General features: G+C 37.6%; 1 protein-coding gene across 2 annotated transcripts in view; it reads right to left on the bottom strand.

Moving 5' to 3' along the window:
• RGL1 (ral guanine nucleotide dissociation stimulator like 1) overlaps positions 1-22836 on the bottom strand; it is a 162769-nt gene that overhangs the window by 54353 nt on the left and 85580 nt on the right. For both annotated transcript variants that reach the window (XM_044676160.1, XM_044676161.1), the window contains exons 5-8: positions 16562-16746; positions 12936-13060; positions 6490-6705; positions 1001-1104 (exon numbers count right to left, since the gene is read on the bottom strand). In XM_044676160.1, the coding sequence (XP_044532095.1) occupies positions 1001-1104; positions 6490-6705; positions 12936-13060; positions 16562-16746 (630 nt within the window). The remainder of the gene's footprint in view (positions 1-1000; positions 1105-6489; positions 6706-12935; positions 13061-16561; positions 16747-22836) is intronic.

Raw genomic sequence — 22836 nt, 5'->3', positions numbered from 1 at the left:
TATTTAATATTTGTTTTTCCCCCCTCAAAACTAGATGGAATACACTCCTTAAATAACCTCCTAAAATCCTTTAATGACTGGTTGCAACAGGGCAACGATTTTTATTTTTTAATTTTTCTAAAAAGCCCACAACATTTAAGCTTGTTATAATGAATTGATTTCCTACATACGTGGTAGAACAAAGCCTCATTCTAACTAAACATTTGTTGAATTATTCATCATCTATCCCTCCCAAACCTATTGCTGCTCTCAATTTTGGTTTTTTACCGTTCATGATAACACTATTTTCTCACATGTCCAAAGCTGAAAACTCAAGAGCCACTTTTTATTTTTACTTCTCTGTCATCTATAAACACCCTGACGAATTGATGAACTGAATGAAATGGATGAATCATGTGGATTCTGATGCCACAGCATCTCTTGAATCCATTCCCTCCTCTCACAAGCACATTGCTACCCCATTCTTTCAAACATGAACTAATGGAGTAGTCTCTCAATTGGTTTCTCTGCATCCAATATCTCCCCTTTCCAGTCTGCCCTTCACACAGCTGCCAAAATATTCTTCCTAAAGCACGGGTCTATCTGTTTTACTTAGTTCAATGTTCTCTCCCTCCTCTCATCTTCCTGGGCCATTTGGTCCTTATTTCCCTTGGCTTTATCCCATTCTGTCTTGTAACCTACTTCTTTCTATATGTATCATATACATCTGTTAGAGCAAATGCCCCAAGGGGACAGAACCCGCATCAATTTTCATCTGTCTCCAGCCCCCAATACCTACTCTCCCATTTTATATACATTAGGCTCTTAATAAATATTTGCTGACTTTAGTTACATAAAATACACCTTCCTTCCTACTTGCCACACATGAAAAACCTCAAATGTTTTTCTCTCCCTAGCCTAATACAAGCTTTAAAAATGGGTATCCATGAGGATATAGTTAGCTAGCAATTATTTCTCAGCCAAAAGAAAAATAAATTAGAAGAGACACCTAGGAACTTACTTTGGGACGGAAGCCCAAGTCTTTTTTAACCGATAAATTGAATTAGACTGCAGGGCTGAAACGATGGCTCTCAACGAGGAAAAATTCTTCAGGATCCTACATTCCTGCAAGGGGAGTGATTAAGAAATAAAAGACATTTAAATATCAATATTACAGTAGGTCAGTGGTTTCCTGTTTTAGCTGTCTCAGCTGTTATGAATTCTCACCACTAAATAGGCAGCTGTATAAATACCCAACATCAAAAGGGTCGGGGAGGGTCCTCACTTCCTCCTCCAACCCTGAAACACTTATATTTTGGGACTTCATCATTTTGCTTTGTTTTCTCTCTCTCTATTTCTGTGTCTGTCTGTCTCTTTCTGTACATATATATACATATGTATTACATTTTATAACATATATGTATTTTTGGCGTAAGCTATTACAATTTTGTAGCTTCCAGCTTTCCCCATAAAAACACAGAAGAGGTGAGTCTTCAGAGTCATGCTACAGAAAGCAGCCTTGACTCCTCTGGAAATGTTCAGTTGCCTGTAAAATATGACTTCTCACACCCCATAATAAAAAAAAAATGTGTATACACACACACACACACACACATACACATACACATACACACACATATCTATGTATCCTGACTAAAGTTCCATCTTCTCTAGGAAGGCTTTCTCAGTGCTCCTTAATAATCTTAGTGCCTTCCTGTAGACATCTTGTTTGTGTATAGTTGTTTACAGTTATCTCCCTCATTAGACTGTGAGTTCCTTGAGGGCAGAGACTGTTTTGGGCCTTATATCCCCCCTGTTTAGCACAGTGCCAGGCACTGGTATTTAAGAAATGCTTGCTGACTTAACTTGGCTCAAAAAAATGAATGCACTATGCTTAAGGTGACTGCTGCCAATTATATTTAATAAGACAACATCTACATGCAGCTGAGTAGCTCAGTGGATTGAGAGCCAGGCCTAGAGACAGGAGGTCCTAGGTTCAAACCCGGCCTCAGCCACTTCCCAGCTGTGTGACCCTGGGCAAGTCACTTGACCCCCATTGCCCACCCTTACTACTCTTCCACCTATGAGACAATACACCGAAGTTAAGGGTTTAAAAAAAAAAAAAAAAAAAAAAAGACAACATCTACAGTAAGCTCAAAAGTACAAATGCTTATGCATGTAGAGCAGTGTGAGTGTGTGTGTGTATATTTACATATATATAAATATATATAACTTGGCAGTATAACTTTACCACAAATTGAACCTATGCTTTCATGTTCTAGCCCAAGAGGGGAAAAAAAACTGTGTGTGTGTGTGCATGCACACATATTTTCAAGACACATTTTGTTTAAAATTGGCTTGTCCCACTACCATAAACATTCAAAATCACCTTTGTACTTCAGAGCTTCAAAAAATAACCTGGATTTTTTAAACAAAATTCAATTTGGGTAGTATTTTAAAACAAAACAGAAAGTGAAGGTTATATTCACAGTAAAAAGCAGAGTCCTCCTCAAGAAGCTTGAATTTCCATGTGGAGCCTACAATGCTGGCAGTTTTAAAAAAGATCTTGGGCACCACAGACTTTCTGGCTGAATCTCACAAGAGGAGAGGTGTGTGTCTCAAAAACCAAGTCATCGAGGAAAGCCAAATGATTATGGTCACGTAGGACGCTAATCTCTGCCCAGAGAGGGCAGATGTTGTCATGGGCAGACTGGTCTGTTACAAGAAGATGCCCTTATGCTTAAGCGTGTGAGCAACATGTTTCTCTTTTCGGGCAAAGCAGCAATGTGAGCAAGGACTTGATTTCATACATAGGAGCCTCCATGGAAAGTGGCCCGCACCAACCAAGCTGGCTTATTTTCTACTCAGATCTTGCTCAAAGGGCTGCATCAGTGGCATGGTTTGGACATGACTTTGAAGAAGAAAGGCTTTCTCTCTAATTGGGCAGGCACCAAATTTGACTTTTTAAAACCTTGTCAAACAAACTAACAACCTCTAGACCCCCAGCTGACATTGTCTTTAGAACCAATACCTATGGAATTCATAATAACTGCTCATGTTCTTTCTCTATAAATATCTTAATGTCCTTCTCTTAGAAAAATGCACCAGATCATGGTGCCAGAAGCCCAGCCCCATGAATATGGTTCAACAAAGGTTCAGCCCCCAAGAGTCATGCTCTAAGAATTAAGAAACTTGCAACAGAGGAACTCAGGTCCAGCTTTTGTGTCCAAATTATAATAAACATATGGAAAGTATTACTAAAGAGTCTTCGCTTCAGCAAAGGGACAAGAAGGCATCTGGCTACATTTCTAGAAAAGGAAGGAATATTCTAGGGGTGTGATAACAAAAGGTAAAATGATGGGATTCAGATCAGCCTAAGTAAAGTTCATCATGTTTAGCCAAAATGCTTTTCTTACTTCTAAATGATTTGCTTTCTTTCAAATATCCCTACAATAGAAAAAAACAACAACTTTCTATGAATGACATAGGAAAAAGAAAATAAGACTGAGTGTGAAAATGAACTTTGAATTTCCTGCTTCCAAGAGACTACTCTAAAAGATCTCCCAGGACACAACACAGAAAATCTTTGATAACATCTATCATTTAAAAAAATTATTGTATCTAAGATATTTTAATTGCTTTATATTTCTATTTTATAGTTACTAATACAGAACATTTAAAATGTAATGGGGGGGGGGCAGCTGGGTAGCTCAGTGGACTGAGAACCAGGCCCAGAGACGGGAAGTCCTAGGTTCAAATCCGGCCTCAGACACTTCCCAGCTGTATGACCCTGGGCAAGTCACTTGACCCCCATTGCCCACCCTTACCACTCTTCCACCTAGAAGCCAATATGCAAAAGTTAAGGGTTTAAAAAAAATTTTTTAATGTAATTGGAATAAGTCATCATTTGAGCACAGAATATGATGTGCACAGAGGAATCATGTTCTTGTGATAGATTTTACTGTCATTTGTCAGGATAAGATACTTTTTTCCCCCCAATTTGCTATTAAACATTGCACGTTCAGATTCTACCTATACTTCAAAGCTCTACTTGAGGCAAATTTTTCTGTGAATTCTTTCCTAAAAAAACCGACAGCAAGGGGAGCACAGTGGACAGAGTGCCAGGCCTGGTGTTTGGAGGTCTTGGGTTCAAATCTGGCCTCATAGACACTTCCTAGCTGCGCCATCCCAGGCAAGTCTCTTAACCTTGGTGTTCTAAGTCTTTTCTGATTCCCTGTCTTAAAATTGTTATTAAATAAAAAAATAAGGGTTTAAAAAAAAAAAGCCACGGCGATCTCTTCTCCCTTCTCTAAACTCTTCTTCAGACATACTGTATCATTTGTATTTCTCAGAAATTCCTCCAGTTTCAATTCTATATCTATATTTCTTAAATCTTCTTAAATACTTTGAGTTTCTGGAGGTGGAGAGTGAGGAGGAGGTTTTAGCTTTTATGGCCATTACAACTCCTTAGCTCATGGTTGGTGTTCAGTAGCTAGCTGTTGACTGTTATAGTTGATAAGAAGAATGGCATAATGGAAAGTTAAGCCTTGAAGTTGGGAAAACCTGGGTTTAAATTCTACCTCTGAAACACAGTTTCTATGTGACCATGAACAAATAATTAACTTCTTAGTGTTAGTTTTACAATTATAAATTGCAAAAGAGTTGTTCATCTGGATTGGAAAAGAGAGTTTCCAGATCAAGTCTAGAAATAATAATCAGAGGTCCAAGACAACAACAACAATAATACTACTACTAAAAATAATTAATATTCATGGTGTTTTAAGGTTTGCAAAGTGCTATGTGTATATGCAAACATAAGATATGATTGTCCTTTGACTAGATAATTAATATTGATCTCATTTAATGGAAAGTAAAAGGACAAAGAAATAGAGTAGAGAAAATTAAAAGTCACATTTCATGTGGCTAGTTGTTTCAGGATTAGAATGGGAGACCTATAATGCCCAGCTTAGGGCTGTATTCACAGGACCACATAGCTCTCTGCACTTAAACCTAGCCTTCCCAACATTCAGGTCTACTGTGTAAAGGATAATACTTTAATATATGTATCAATGTATCTCTCCTTTGAAAAAAGAAAAGAAAAGGAACATTGACTTGAGAGTTATGAAATCCAACTTCTCAATCTAGTTACCTAGAAGAAGCAGAATGCCTAATGGAAAGAGTCAGGAGACCTGGGTTGGTATCTTGATTGTTACTACAAGAAATTAGGTTTAATTAAAAATGAACCAGGAGGCCACTGAGGTAGATCAGTGGATTGACAACTAGCATGAGAGATGAGAGGTCTTGGATTCAAATCTGGCCTCAGACATTACCTAGCTGTGTGCACCTACTGCCTAGCCCTTACCACTCTTCTGCTTTGGAACCAATACTTGGTACCTATTCTAAGACAGAGGGTAAGGATTTTTAAAAAATGAACTGGAAAAAAAGCAAATCTTGTCTAATCCTTCCTACTTTGTAGTCACCCTACTACTATTATTTAGGGGTCCCCAAGTCCATGGGACAGAAAAGTAAAGTCTATTTCCTTGGCAAAAAAAAAAAAAAAAGCCCTCAGGCATTCTATGGCAGCAGACTAAAAAGTTTAATACGGATAAAAAACAGTTGTCCTCTTCTTCAGTTTGAAAAAGAGAACAAGAATGCAGTCTATGAAATGTTGGAACAAGCCTCATCTATGAGAAGGGCCTGAGAACAGAGTCTGTCCATAGAGAAAATCCACAAAGAGTTTAAGTCAGAGAAACTGTGTGTGTGTGTGTGTGTGTGTGTGTGTGTGTGTGTGTGTGTGTGTGTGTGTGTGTGTGTGTCGGGGAGGAGAGTGTTTCTGTCAGATCTCACCAATAAAATCCTAATATCTGAGCATAAAAAGAACTGACATAGTTATAACCCCAAGAACCACCCAGGAATGGGAAGTCATCTAAGGTAAGGAATGGTTTTCAAAAGAAGATTCACAAACTTAAACAAATGAAAAAAACAAATTTACTAGCTGTATAACCATGGATGGGCAAGTTATTTTCCATCTTTGGACATGTTTCCTCATCTGAAAAATGTGAGGGATAAATAAATTATCTCAAAGGCCTCTTTAACAATAGCAGGCCAGTGGCTCCTCTCAAGTTCTGGAAGAGCTAATTGTCATAGGTCTGGGAAAGAAGTTTAGGACTAAAGGGAGAACTGGCCATCACAGAATCAAAAAGTAACTACTGGACACTGCGTGCAAAGTACTGTGCTCTTTCCACAAGAGGATACAAAAGGAACTGGATGTTTTCTCCTGTCCTGAGGGAGTTATAGTGTGGGAGCTTATAAAAGGAAACAATCCCAAAGGACATCCCCCATTCTAGTTAAAAATAATAACTTTATGTCTTATGTTAGTGTGAATAAACATAACTCTATTCCCTGCCATATTTAAACTTGTTTAAATCTAATGGCTAAAACATGATAGAACTCTAGGAGAGTTTGGTCACTAGTGAGAATAAATAAGATTAACAAAAGCAAGTGCAATACATGAGCAATGTTAATCCACTTCTCGATGATTTTGGCCCGCTGCTGAGTTTTGAGCTCTTTGCCTCCCAGGATGGTGCTGACGACACATTTGGTGAGGGTATTAAACTGAGAGATGGTGGCCCGGATGGTGGGAGCCAAATGTTTGTTTTCCTTCTTATCCCTTTGAGACCAAATACAACCCAGGCAGTGATGTGGTACTACTTTCTTGAATAGTTCCTAGAACAAGAGAGGAATTGATGTTAAAGACAACAGAGACTTTTTCATATGGCAAAACACGTCATCAGGGTCATCTGTAAATTGGTATTTCATGAATGAACAACTAAATCCCTTTTACTTGACTTGCTTTTTTATGTGCTCTTGAATAGGCTAAAGTAATTAATATATATAATTGGTATTCTTACTAAATCTCACAGAATGGGAGCTATAAACCAATGACAGAAAATAAGTTGACTGAATTCAATATGCGTTAATAGTGTCTACTTGGTAAGCAAGCCCATGTGGACCTTTAGAGACTATTGATCAAGGGAAGTAGTTGAAGATCCTTAAAAAGTAAGTCACAGGAGAAAAGAACAGGTAAGAATAAAAAGATCAGTTTGTGTTTTGGGGTCTCTACTGAAATTAATAAACTATGCCACCTTCCATGTAAGCTAATTTTTAAAAATACAGAACTATGATTTTATTGGTATAAGAAACTCCTTCTATTAATGCTGATGGGCAACCGATATATAACTTATAATCTTAGATTGTTGCCAGGGCACGGAGCGGTTAAGGGACTTATCCAGCTCTAGGCAATGAAGAATGTGAACTTGACAATTTAACAAATGGGGAAATTAATATGATCTCATTGGTATCACTAAGACTTAACAGGAGGGGGCTAATGACTAGGAATTGTGGCTATTTAGCTTAGGGAAAAGAAGACTTGGGGGGGGGGGGAGGGATATGAATGTAGTCTTCAGGCGCTGCAGAGTTATCATGTGGGAAGAGGGATTGGAAGTATTTTGCTGAGTCCTGGAGGGAAGAATTGGTGCCAGCGAGTGAACATTTCAAGGAAGGCAGTAAAAAAGAATGTCTTAACAATAAGGGTTGTCTAAAAATCAAAGGGGTTGCCTCGTAAGAAAGGTGACTTTCTTATAGTATCTATCACTGAAAGCATTCAAGTATGAGTTGGACAACTGCTTGAAGGGGATGTTGTAGAACAGATTCGTTCATTGTACACTTGATGGCCTCTTCCTTCCAACACTAAGGTTCTCTGATTCTATCACCTCAAAACAATATCAATAGCATTTCCTAGATACTTTTAATCATATATTTCTGAAAAGGTATATGTCAACCACTTAAGACTTTATTCATAATAGCACGTCTCCCTAGAAAAGCAAAAGTGTCACTAATTACTATTATTTTCAAATGGAGGAAAATAAAGTACAATCAAGATAAGAGGCCACAGAGCAAAAGGGGAAAAATTGAATGGTCTGAGGACCAGGTCTCTTAATGTCATCCTCAGGGGCACAATTAGTAAACTCTACGTGTGTGTGTGTGTGTGTGTGTGTGTGTGTGTGTATGTGTGTGTGTGCGCGCGTGCACATGGGCCTGTGCTTTCATGTAAGGAACTCTCCATGAGGAATTTCTTTCTAATGATACAAATAACTGCTGCTCTATACTTTCCAGCATCAGAGTTACCCAGGACATGGAGGGTCTAAGAGACTTGTCAAGGAACATACAGTTACTGTGAATCAGAAGCATGGTATAACCCAAGTCTTCCAGACTTCTAGACCAAATCTTTGCCCACAACATCATGCTGCCTCTCTTGCTATGGTTATTGTATAAATGATAATTCTCAGGTAGGTGTTCAATTTTACCCTGAACTAATATGACTAATAGGGTTATATGTGAGAGAGGTCAGTGGCCTAGGAGCATTAACATGTAGAATCTATGCTATTTAGGGTATCTTTCATCAACACATTAATTCATTCTGCATTTTCTAAACTAATTTGATCACAGAATAGTTGGACTCCTCAGGATCCCACATGGTTCACACATATATAAACATTTTAAAGTTTAAAGAATTTTAAAAGGGACTAGAGGAAAGGAAAGAGTAGGAAATTATAATTGATGTAAAAGCAAAAGACATCAATAAAATATTTAAAAATAATTACTGTGTTGGCATAAGGTAAGTAATGCGAACAGGATTATCCCCAATTTGCAGATGAAGACCTTTAAGCTCAAAAGGTTCAAGTACCTTGCCCTGAGACCCATAGCTATTGCGTGTCAAAGTCTAAACTTGAAACCAGCTCTTCTAACTTTAGGGTCACTGCTCTTCCCACTATGCCACTCTTTCTTCTTATTAAGTGTCTGGGGAGTGGGGATGGGAGGGGGATGAGAAGGTATCCTAAGGACATGGAATATCCAAGCTTTTAATCCTCCTAATACCTTGGCCTTCCAGTCCATCAGCTTCTTCATCTCCTATGGCTTTCATCTCCACTTTGCCCAGGCCACCTAAAAACATGGTTTCTCTCCCTTTAGAATTTACCATCATTAGAAGTTGCTTTTCTTCTTGGATCCTGACCTCTCTGACTCTAATCTCATTTCTAGATCATAGTCTTCCTGAACTTCCACAACCTCCAGTCCCACAATATCCCTTCTTGCAATCCCAAGCCAACATTTCTCTTCTAGACTTATTTTTATCATCAGTTACAACAATAATACTATTTATATGGTACCTTATGGTTTACTAAACAGTTTACATTTTTATCTCATGTGATCCTCAAAACAAACCACAAAAAGAGCTGTGCTCTTATTATCTCTATTTCATAGATAAGGAAACTAAGGCTAAGTGAGACTGAGAGACTTGCCTAGGGTCACATGGCTGAGAGTCGGCAACCCTACTGGATGCCTCCTTGGCAAGGAAAAATGGCTCCATCTGTTGTACTTGTATCCTAGCCCCTTGGACAGTGCCTGTACCTAGTAGGCATGTTATACATCTGGCTGACTGACTGAATTGGGATGAGGGTCCTTTTCCTAGATCTGACAGAGCCTCACTACCCCATGTGGGTAGCCCTCCCCAAACCCCCTTCTGCATACATTTTGCTGCCTAAGCCCAGAACAACTCCACCCTGAGGCAGCCTCAATGTTTTGTGCATCTCTCCTTGGAACCACCTTCATATTGTAACTTCACTACTGGCTCACCTGGCTGCCTGGGGACTGTTATTTTCCTGAATTCATTCCTCAATGATTAGCATACTCCAACCCAGTCATCTTCCTATCTTAGTGATTCTGAAGCTTCAGCTACAATGGTAGAAAACACATTTCCTTTTTCCATTGCTTTATTACTATACCCTTAAATCCCATCTATTCAGGGTCCCAGAAACAAACTATCTCTTCTACTTTGCTCTCTGAAATGCCTGTGCCACTTTCATCTTAAGTCTTTTCCTTTCTCACTGTTTCCATCTTCTCATATCATGAAGAGTTCCCCCTTGAGGACATAGGCCCCTCCTGGCCATTCTTTCCAGTCCTAGCTGTATTTTCACTCTTCCCTGCCTTCCCCCATAACTTCTAGGCTTTTCTTCTATAACTAATACTTAGTAACTTTTTCTCCTTTGAGGTTCATTCTATCTATATTTATTACCTAATTATGATTCTGGTATCTGTAATCATAGATACTGTTCCCCCAGGACACTCTACTTTCCAAGCTTAGTCCCTCAAAAACCCTAACTTCTCAGTTCCTCAGTACATTCATTTCATATGACCTATTCCTTCACCCTATCTCAGCTCCACAGACATCTACTCTTTATTCCTATTCGTGTGCTGCTGAATGAAGCCAGAGAAAATTATAAAACAAATCACATTGCAGTACAAATATGGGTTACATAATTTCAACTGAGTTTCATGTCAACTCACTTCCATGGATTTTTCAGACCTTTTTCATCTTTCCACAAACCTCCTCAAACCTCTCATGACTTTTCCTCCTATCATCCTCTCAACTGAGAACCTTGCCTCATATTTAACTGAAAATACTGAGGGCATTTGCTGAGTTCCCTCTTCTTCCTTCCTCATCTCACATCATTCAAGTCTTCCCCCACTTCAGATTCCTTCATTCTTGTTTCAGATAAAGGGAAGGTCCTTCTCCTTGACAAGACAAACCTTTCTAGATACTTATATAATCCTATTCTATCCCCTCTTCTCCAGCATATTGCTATCACCCCAGCTCTATCATTAATCTTTAATCTCTTCCAACCCAAGGGCTATTTCCTTGATGCTTACAAAATCACTGATCTTGTCCCCACCCTCAAAACCCTTTACCTGATATAGACATCCCCATCACCTTGATAACCTATCCCTTATCTCTCCTAGGCTAGGTGGCCAAAACTCCTTGAGAAGGTTGTCTATAATTAGTGCCTCCTCTCAAACTCCTAACTCTCTGGCCTCCAACTTTATCACCCAACCAAAACTTTTCTCTCCAAACTTACCAAGGGGCTCTTAATCACCAAATCTAATGGCTTTTGTTCAGTCTTTATTCTTCTTGTCTTCTCTGCAGCCTTTGACAGTATTAGTCATCCTTTTCTCCTTGATTTTCTCATCTCTCTAGGTTTTTGTCACATTGCTCTCTTCGAATTCTACCAATTTGATGGTTCCTTCTCTGTCTCCATTATTGGATTTTTAAACAAGAGGCACTCACTAACTGTGTATACCCTCCAAGTTTCTGTCCTGCGCCCTCTTCTCTTATCCCTCTTTAAAGTTCCTTTGATGATCTCATCAGCTCTCATAGATTCAATTATCATCTCTATGCAAATCATTCTCAGATCTATTTATCTATCCCTCAGCCTCTCTTCTGACCTATATATATATATATAGGCTTGCATTTCTAACTGCCTATTTGACATCTCAAACTGAATTCTAATAGACATTTTAAACATCACATTCAAAACTAAATGCACTATTTCCTCAAAAAATCCTCATCCTCTTTCAAACTTCCCCATTGCTGTCAAGTGTACCAACATGCCCCTAGTCACAAAAGATTCAAAAACCTAGGTGTCATCTTCAACTCTTCACTCTCTCATCTTTCATATCCAATATGTTAACATAGCCTGACTATTCTAAATTCACAGCATCTCTCCTCTATGCCTTCTTCTCTCCCTTGACACTGCTACCACCCCAGTGCAGGCCCTCATCACTTAATGCCTCAACTACTAAAAAGGTTGATCTCTCTTCCCCTAAGTGTATCCCTACTTAGCTGGCAAAGCGATCTTCTTAAAGTGCAGGTCAGCTTTGTCATCCTCTTCCACCACTTGATAAAACCTAATGGCACCCTAGTATCTCCAGAATCAAAATATATAATCCTCTGCTTGATGGTCAAAGCCCTCACAACCAGCCCCTCTCCCCACCACACTCCCTATTTTTAGTCTTTTCATGCCTTACTGTTGCACCTATGCACTTTGATCCAGGGACACCGACCTCCTTGCTGTTCCTCAAACAAAAATACTCCATCTCTTCGCTCTGAGCACTTTCACTGGCTGTTCCCCATGGAGAATGCTTTCCCTCAGCATTTCTGCTTCCTGGCTTCCTTGGCTTCCTTCAAGTATCATCTAAAATCTCACCTTCTGCAAGAATGTTAGTCCTTCCTTCCGTCTGAGATTAACTCTACTCTTCTCTGTATCTAGAATGTTTATACATAGTTGCCTGCATGTTGTCTCCTCCCAGCAGACAGTGCACTCTTTGAGGGCAGGGACTGTTTTCTGCCTTTCTTTGTGTCTTCAGAACTTCATACAGTCAGTAACTGACCTGGCCCAGAGCACAAACTTAATACTTTCTTGATGTTGACGTTAATGCTGATGTCCCACTACAACCTCAATGTGTTAAAAAATAAAACCCTTCCTTTTCCATAATCTATCTGCTCCCTTGCTGAATATGGTATCACAATTTCTGCAGTCTATCAGGCAAAAATAAACCAAAAGTTTAACATTTATAATAATATCATATGTGATATTTATATATAACATATAACTTAATAATATACCATGTCATATAATATATAATTATGTAATTAAATTCAAACTTTTCTGAAATAATTCTAATTATAGTGTGTCCTGAAATTTCAATGATTCAAATCATCTATCTGATGACAAAAATAACAGCAAAAGAAATGAACTACAAAATATAATCAACATGAGGAATAAGTGACTATTCCATCCCACTTTATGCCCTGACCTCTTTATGATCCTTATATAACCCATATACACTATACATTCTCATGAAATTTTTGAATGTTCAGGGCAAAAAAAGGAACTTTTCCCCTTGAATTACCCATAAAATTGCTTCAGTCTATATAGACAGAAATAGCTTACAATGATCAAAGACTTGAAAATATCGAAAACAAATCAGATTAACCATTCCATCCTCCCTTGAGCCATAGCAAGTTTCTGGTCTGTCTACAGCACAATGACAGTACATACTGCATCCATGTAGGTCAGCTGTTCTGCCACGAGGTCTTCTGGGAATAAAGTGAATTCACTTGATCCACCACCATCTGGTTCCTCTTCTTCTTCCAGACTGAAGGTGCAAGCATTATGAAATCCATCTGTCCATGAAACAAAAATGAGTCATATTTAAAGTCTCTAAGACTCTAAGCAATCACCCTAATGCAAATATTAATAATATGGAAATAAATCTTGATCAATGATATATGTTAAAACTAAGTAGAATTACTCGTTGGTTATGGGGATAGGGGGAGAGGAGGGAGGAATAGGAGAGGGAAAGAACATGAATCATGTAACCATGGAAAAATATTTAAAATCAATTAATTAAATAAAATTTTTCAGTTAAAAAATAATAATGGTTTCTTACTTACATTCGTAATTGAAGGGAATGCTAATTTTTAGAGATGAATAAAAATAAAGATTTCATTTTTTTCCACATCCAAATTCATAGACCTCCTTAACTCTACTCACTGTCCCCAAAGGGAACTCCAGATTAAGAGTTCCTGCTCTAGGTAGTGAGATTCCACAGATGTTCCTGTTTGAGGATGATATTGTCCTGATTCACATCTGGAATATTAATGAATCTCCTCAATAAGATATATGACAACTCCAGAAACATTTGTGTATAAGTCATATCAGAAAAACTATGGATGACCAGTTCACTCTTGCTGTATCAGTACATATATTCAGGCTAGTTATTGCAAACATCTTTGAATGAAACTTCATAATTAGGAAGGGATAGGAACGTATTCCATTTGGGGAATTGTTAAACACGTTTAGTGATTTCCAAGCTATTTCCTGACAGAGAAAGCCAGTGTTATACTAATGATGCTATACTTGGTTATGAATCTGGGGATGCCAGAATCTCTGAAGAATAAAAACCGATGGTGGTTTTAAGGCAATGTATAGAAGCATGCTAAATATAAGCAGACTGTAGCATATTTCTAAAGATGACCAATGAAAATGGAATAAAAGATATTATCTAAGAAACATATAATCTAATAACTGGTAAGCTGGTCCTTTAGAAAAAGTGATAACAAATGGACAGTCTGAATGCTTATTGACAACTAAAAAGAGTCAAAAGGAAGCTCTGCTGCATGCTGGATGGAGGATCTATGGGAGACTGTTCACAAATATCTCACAGGATGAGAAGGCATTCTTAGAGTGTGACCTGTACCACTGGAAAAAAACCCCACATCACAGACTCAATGAATTGTTAGGAAATAGAAATGTGGAGTTCTTAGTGAAACTTTTAAGAAAAGCCTTCCCCTTATGACTTGCTATTGATACTTATCTCAGGCCATTACATATGGACTCAATTAATCAATCAATCAAAAAGCAAGGTGCTGAGCCAGGTACTGGAGACAAAGATAAAAATTAAACAGTCCCTGCCCTCAAGGAACTTACTTTCTATTGGAGGATACAACCTGCTTGCAGCAAGTTAATATAGACCCTAAGAAAAACAATTTTAAAAACCTTCAAAGAGATTTGGTTTGAGGATAATGAGAGTGGGGGAATTGAAAAAGGCCCCTTGAAGGAAGCGACACTTGAGTTAAGTCTGAAAAGGAGCTAAGTGTTCCAAGGGGCCCAGGGAAAGAGGAAGACTATTCCAGATATTAGAGTGACAGTCGTGTAAAGGCACACACTGTCCTTCATGAAGTTTAGCAAGAATCTTTATTTGCTTCCTAGAAGCAACAAGGAGGAAGAAAGGGAAGTGGAGGGGAAAAGCATTTTTTAAAAATTGTATCTACTCTGTGCCAGGCAGTGGGCTAAGTACTTTACAAATATCATCTCATTAGATCTTCACAAGAAGGTAGGTACTATTGTTATCCCCATTTTATAATTGAGGAAACTGATACAGACAGAAGTAAAATGACTTGTCACAGGTCACACAGCTAGTAAGTTTCTATGGCCTCTTGAAGTGAGGTCTTCCTAATTCCACACCCAGAGTTCTCTATCTACCAAAGTAGACCTGAATCAGGGTGGTATCTAATGACTTTTTAGTGAATGGTATGGAAGGAAAAATCTTTCCAACTTCTTTGTACACAGGACTTGTAAAAGAAAGAGAAAAAAATAGGAGGCAGCTGACATAGTTTGTCTCTCTAGTGTCCCCCATCTCTCCCTCTCTCTCTCTCCCTCCTTCTCTCTCCCCCCCCCCCNCAGGAGTTCCAAGTCGGTCAGCAGTGGCCACAGCAAACTAGGAAGTGGGCTCCCAGGCCAAAGGGAACTTTCTAACCGGGAAAGCGGACAACAGGTCAGCTGGGAATTGCATACTGGACCCTCTCTAAGTTACAGTGGGCTGACAATTAGTGGAGCCAGTATGTGACCTGTCTTGTGGGCCTATCCTTTGTCCTTGGATATAGGCAAGCAGTTCTTCAAATAGGAAAAAACAACCATATTCATTTCCTTTGATGCAGCAAATAGAGAAGATGCTAAAGAACAAAGGCCGAGGCCAGGATTGTAAGTGGTGCTGGCAGAGGGCAGATCACAGTGACACTTTCCAAGCTGAAAGAATGAGACTACTTCCATATATATATATATATATATATATATATATATATATATATATGGAGAGAGAGAGAGAGAGAGAGAGAGAGAGAGAGAGAGAGAGAGAGAAACTCCATTTCCAAACGTCCAAGAGGGGAGCTTCTCACCATAATTTAACCCCTTGCTTGGTGGAAATTCTTAAAATGTCTCTATAATACAGACATTTATATGAGAGCCCCTGGCATACTTATTTTATGAGTAGCACTAGGGTTTTCAAAATAATTATTTGGTACATATAGAGAGATGGCTGGTGGGCTTGAACAATTATTTGGCACACACGGAAATGGATATGCATTTAACAACCTGCATACATACAATTTTAACCTGGACCTAAACAAGTTGGCTGGCTACCAAACCTCTAAAACTCTACCTGGAAAATATTTTTATTTTCTCTGGGTCTTAGCTTCCTCAGCCCCAAAATGAGGATTTTGAGCAAGGCAGTTGCTAACAATCCCTTCTAGCTCTTAATATTCCATTACTGGGGGCAGCTGGGTAGCTCAGTGGAGTGAGAGTCAGGCCTAGAGACAGGAGGTCCTAGGTTCAAAACCCGGCCTCAGCCACTTCCCAGCTGTGTGACCCTGGGCAAGTCACTTGACCCCCATTGCCAACCCTTACCAATCTTCCACCTATGAGACAATACACCGAAGTACAAGGGTTTAAAAAAAAATATTCTATTACTCTATGATTATATTTTAATACCCTTTGGGGGAAATTGTTCCTTTGGGCTATACAGAATACGTCTTATAATTTTACATATGCTATGCCTTTCTTTTAAGAACAGAATTGTCTCATCTCTACAGAATGTCACAAAAACATTCTATTAAAAATAAAAACTGACATTTATATAACACTTTAAAGTTTGCAAAATACTTTATATTCATTATCCCACCTAAACCTCCAAATAATTCTTGAAACTAAAATGTTTATTATCCTTACTCTATAGATAAAGAAATCATTTCTCAGAGAGCTTGTATCCATAATCACAAAGCAAGCTGGAGAAAGGATGTGAACCCAGGTCTTCTTGACTTTTTTCATTCCTGAGGGGAGAGACTTACTGTCAATTTCCACTTTCTGTTTCTGAAACTGCTCCAGAAGGTTTTGTGCTCTTCTTTCAGGGTCAGAGCCTGGCATGGTCCGTTTAAGATAATCCAGCAGTTTCTGCAAGCAAGTGTAATGAGGCGGTTCTCTAAAGTCTTCAGCACACTGGTCCAGCCAGGCCCTCAAGATGGAGGCAATTGCACTGCAAGAAAGAGAGAGAAAGTTATCTCTCTTAATTTGTTTTGCAAAGAGGATGAAAATAAAATGTAGAGATTCAGCCCTTCATAAAGGATTTGCTGGGTAATAGATTTTCCAGTTCTAAATCTCTTAAAATAGTGATCATAAAATCTTATTTTATTTTTTTTTATCAAATCTTGCTATGTCTACTTTCATAACACTTTACAAATCCTAACCCTTCTCCCTTCACACACAGCTCCCATCTTAGTTCAGAACTTGATCACTTCTCACTCAGATTATCCCAAGAGACTCCTAACCCATCTCCCTGACTCAAGTATATCCCCATCCTACTCCATCCTACACCTTTCTATCAAAGTAAATTTCTTGAGCATAGATCTGATCATATGACTCAGTGGAGACCAGAGGCTTCTAATTGTCTTCAGGATTAAATATAAATTCTTCTGCCCCAACCTATCTCTCTAGCTTTATATTATATTATTTCCCCTTCTGCACTTTGTGATACAGCTGAAGTAGTCTCCCTTCTCCTATACAACTTACAGTCAATCAAAGACATCATCCAATCTACCATCAATGAGCAGGACATTCACAATGAATTGGTTTTCCATTGTAATAATGAATTTGTACTAATCTATACACACTCTGATTTCATTTCCTTTGTGACTAAGGGAACATCTGTCAAGTATTGAAGATATTATCTTTAACCATAGGACAGAGCAAAATTAATAGTCCCAAATGGGATGAGAGCTTGGCCTCATATTCATTAACACTATGCGTACTTGGAGATCTTAAACTCTAATTTCATATCAACTATATGTTCATCACACTAGGTTTCATGTTTCATGTACTATTACTATCAAAATCTGTTTCTCATTACAAACACTTGCTGATTCAATATCAAGTTGAATAAAAAGCTGCATAATATACATGAGAAGGTATACAAACATTCTTCCATCCTAGGTTGCAGATTTCTGGTGGACAAGTAGATGGTATAGAGATAGAATTCCAGACCTTCAGTTGGGAAGTCCTAAATTCAAATTCAGCAACTGGCTCTTACTAGCTATGTGACACTGGGCAATTCACTTAATCTTTGTCTGACTTAATTTCCCCATCTGTAAAATGGGGATACCAATAGCACTTAACTCCCAGGGTTTTTGTAAAATTCAAATGAGAGAAAATTTGTAAAGTACTTCACAAACCTTAAAAGACTATATAAATGCTGTCATCATCATTATTATTAAAAAACTGGGCTTTCCCACCATGGACTAAATGATATTCATTAACATTGACGAGCATAATGGGAAGATGATGGGAGCACACACAAAGTAATCGACATTTGTTTGACATATCATACAGTTATTTCATCAGTAAAAAGAACTAAGAAACTAGCAAGTTCTTAACCTACTCTGCTTACTCTTCAAACATGATATTTCTTTAACTAAAATGCTATAGGTCATTATTATCTATAAGTGAATTAACCTTTAAGGATTTCACAGATATATTTCCATTTTGTAAGTCCTGAATTCATACCAGGAATCTTGATTTAAATAAGCTCACATTTAAGTTTGGAATTTAAGAATAAACAGAAGGATGATGAATTTATTCATTCCTTTCTTCCAAGGCAAATATTAGGGGACTTTAACATATATATATGCATATATACATAATACATGTGTATACATACATGTAAGCATACATATACACATAAATACATATAGACAAGGATATATGTACATGAATATGTATGTCAATATATATAGTGTGTGTATATAGAAGTCTCAAGATTATATAATAACATCAAATTAAAATTTCCAGTTAAAAAATGAAAATTAGATTTCAATTTCAGGTTAAATTAAAAACTATAAATATTACATTTTCCTAGGAAAATTAGTAGTTCTAGACTTTATTAAAAATATGAAAAAATTAAAATTCAATCAATAGTCTACCCCTTTAAAGAGGTCTAAGACAGTTTTTAGACATGTGCTTTTCCCATTCTTAGGCAAAAAATCATATATCATCATATGAAGAAGAATATCATGAAGCAGTATTTTAACACTTCCTTTTTAGGGAGAATCTAGGGATTTTTCTGCAGTTTCCCCCCCTTATTCATATGGTTCCTGATTTTAGACCCATAGAGGACAGCTGAAGAAAGAAACTAGACCATAGCATGTCTGCATCAACATTGATCCCATTTGCCCTTACAGAGAACATGTTTGAACAACTTTTCAAAACAGGGGCCAAATGAATTAATTAATCACAATACCTTCTTACTTTCCAGACAACTATCAATAACTCTAGAAGCAAGGATTCTCCCCATTTTGCATATAGGAAAATGGATAGAAGGAAGAAAAAATTATCTTCCTTTCAAAAAAGTTCCAAAAGGAATAATGACCTTACAAAGAGATCATCATCTCATTGCTCCTTTAACTTATTTTCCATAACCCCCAATTTTTCCCAGGCCTTGTCAAAACATGTAGTATTCAGAATCTGGATAGAAACAGAGCATAAACAGGGATACAGTAATACTGTATCCCTTATTTCAGAGGGAGGACAACTATCAGAAGGGCCAAAGTCTCTGAAAAAGGAGCTCTGTACAGATAGGACTGGTTGCCACTGTGCAGCTTACTTTGAATTTTTCTGTTTTTCAATAGTTCTGCTAAGGAACCCTCCTATTTCACTCTGTTACAGTGACTTTCCCTTCCCACAGCTTAGTATGAGCAAAAGCCCAGTTTATCAGAGCTGAGTCTCTCCAAGAGATGTTTAAAAGTTCAACACACTCCAGACATTCATTTACTACCAAAAGGAATTTCCAGCAAAGGGGAATGAGGATGGGAGTGGGTCAAGAAAGCACACCCTCCCTATTTCCCAACCACCTCCCAAAAAAGTCCTACACAATAAATAACAAAGGCAACTGTGCAACCCACTAACCTCCTATCAGCTGAGTGTTTATCTGTATTGTTGGGGAGGAAAAGCTTTCTGGAAAAAGCTGGATGAGTGCCCAATGCTCAGAAAAGCTTCAAGTTTGAGGTCCTTGGGAAGAAAATGCCTACACTTGCTAGACCAAGAAGCAGATATGTACATGAGACTTCTATTATCTCAGTAAATAAAGTAATATCATGGAATCTTTCTGTCACTACAGGAAAAACAAGGATCACTCATTTCTTTTTCCCCTATAATCTTTCTTAGTTCTACTCCCAAACTTTAATCTATGTCTATTTGGTTTGTCGTGAGTTTATAAATGAGTGTAATAACTACAAAGGAATCATGGTTTGAGAGTATCAATTTCAGACGTAAAGGCCTTCTAGAAACAACTTCACTGTTAACTTGGGAAGGATTCTCAACTCCATTGATATACAATAATAGAGCGGCCTGAAGGAAAGAAGTTTGATTCTTCTTCTAATCTTAACATTTAACTAGATTATTTTAGAAAAGTTAAAGTCACTGGCTTCTCCATATAAAACGATGATGATGATTTTTTTCTCCATCAAATTCACATGTCATTTAACAGAATAAGTCAAAAGATATTTACAAAAATGATTTGGCTCCTTAAAAGAAAGGTGAAAGATATGGAATACTGAAAAGAGTATTAGATTTGGAAGCAGAGGGTTTGATTCAAGAACTGACTCTGCTAATTACTAGTTGTATGATCTTGAACAAGCCACTAAAATTCTCTTTTCTAGTATTTTACTCAAATGCAATCAAGCAATCCAACAATTAACTAACTACTAAATCATCTCAACTATATATTCTGATAAAAGGAGGGGCAAGTTGAGAAGGTTCTGGCATAGCAAGGCCAATCCTTTATCAGTGCCAGAAATATAACTCAAAGAGTCGACTTCATGGTAAGTCAATAACTTCTTTAAAGTATCATGATTTCATTGGTGCCAATTCCCCAGCAATATAGATTACAGTTTGTATTTTCCTTGGCAGGAAGTTTCTTGAATTTCTTTGGCTAAGAAAATCCATCACCTGGTGGCAAACATTTTGCTACTAAGCTTCTCCAAGCTTAGCTAAGGTGGTTCTTAGCTAACAGATATAAAGTGTGTTGCCAGGGCAAAACTCCAAGTGTTTCCTGTCTGGTGGGATCTATTGGAGTGTGTGCTTCACCAGCATAACCTTCAAAAATCCAGGTAACCTTTTCCGTGTTCAGTGAGGCCTCAGAAGAAAATTTTGATGGAGATGAGTAACATCAGCATCACAGAGAGCAGGACATACAAAAATCTTAATGCAGTTTTAACTTATAGTGACTTCAAAATTATAAATGATACAAACTTACTGGGATAATTTGAAAGTTTATTTAAATTTTTATACTTAGTTTTGCAAATTTTGAATACTAAATTTTCAACATTATTTTAACCAATTAGGGCACTTTGCGATTATGCCTTGAATGTAAACAGTTTCTAGGTAGCACTTTCTCAGAGGAGAAGTGATTCTCTAGCTTGGCCACCTCAGCCACTTTGACCTGGCTCCAGCACATTTTTTTCTTGTGGTTCATCTCAAAAATGTTGTATACACATCAAAATTCCTTTCTTTAGATGAAGTTCAGTCTAGGATTACAAATTCAGACCATCTATCTTTCAATCACTGAATAGCAGCTGATGAAAGTTTTTACAAAGTTTAAAAATCTGATAGAGCAACATATGTAGCACAGGATGGTAGTTATATTGAATTCTAATAAGAAACATTAACGTTTTAAAACTTTAAGTAACTTTTTCAAATGCTTTTTTTAGAAGTTTGTAGCATTATAATTCTGAAGTTATTTAAGTTTAAAACTGCACTAAGATTTTGGGGACAACCTGTACATATAAGATATGACTAATATAAAAGAAATAACTTCTTGCCAGTAAAAATAGAGACAATCATCATGCAAACAAACACACACATACATACTTCGTTCTTTGAAAAATATTTAAGATAAATATAATATGGTAATAAAGGGTCACCAGACTGAATCTAAATTTCCAGTATTTTATGATACTTTAATGGCCTATAAGCAGGAAATAATGAACTTGAAGCATTAAGATAGTGATATATATTTTAATCCACTATAGAGGAACAGGACTAACGCCTCCCTTTTCTTTAATAATAGCAAACAATTATACTGTGCTTTTAAAATAATGTAAAGTGCTTCATGTACATTATCCCATTCAAGCTTTATCAGTATGCTATGAGGAAGGCACTATAGGGAAGAATATTCCTAATTTATGATTGAAGAATTTGAGACTCAGAGATGGTATGATTTAACTGGGGTCACACAACTAATAAGTGCCGAAGGCAGAATTTGAACTTGCCTTTGTGATTCCACATATAATGTTCTATCCAGTGCACCATGCTGTCTCTCAGAAATTAATACCTTTGATAAGCTGTAAAAGTAACTCTAGACTGCTCCAGTGAGAAGCATATTCCAAAGCGTTTAGTGAATAGCTAGGACAGAAGTCCTCTAAGGCACAAGGGATACAGGAAGATATCTTTGTACTCTAACCAAGCTACAGAGCAGTATTTAAAACTGGGGAAGGTATGTTCACCAAAGATGTTGGCTGCTACTGTCATGAAGGATATATAGCATAGATTCCAATTAGAAGTGTGATTCTCTGTCATTAGAACAAAATACTTCAAATGTTCCTTTTAACAGGTATCATTTTGCTGACAGTATCAAACCCTAGAAACTAATACAAAAGAGTAGTCTAATTTTTCACACTAGAAAAATCAAGTGGCTAAAGAATGACTATTGACTAGACTGGTGATGTCAAACTTAAGTAGAAATGGAAGCCACTACACCACACAAGAGGATCCCTGAGCCCACATATTGAGTTAGAAAATCATATATATTATCTATGTTCTATTATATTTTCATTTATTTTGTTAAATATTTCCCAATTATATTTTAATCTGGTTCTGACCACACCAAGGAGTATTATGGGTCACCTCTCAGCCCCTAACTCATGACTCTGACACCATTTGACTAGACCAGTGATTCCCAAATTGGGCACCACTGCCCCCTGGTGGGTGCTGCAGCAATTCAGGAAGACGGTGATGGCCACAGGTGAATTTGGGGGCGGTGAATAACTGTAAGGGGGCAGTGATAGTATGTGACGGG

Source organism: Gracilinanus agilis, chromosome 4 (assembly GCF_016433145.1).
Source record: "Gracilinanus agilis isolate LMUSP501 chromosome 4, AgileGrace, whole genome shotgun sequence".
NCBI lineage: Eukaryota > Metazoa > Chordata > Mammalia > Didelphimorphia > Didelphidae > Gracilinanus > Gracilinanus agilis.
The sequence above is the reverse complement of the archived record's forward strand: the minus strand, read 5'-3'. Positions and strand labels throughout refer to the sequence as shown.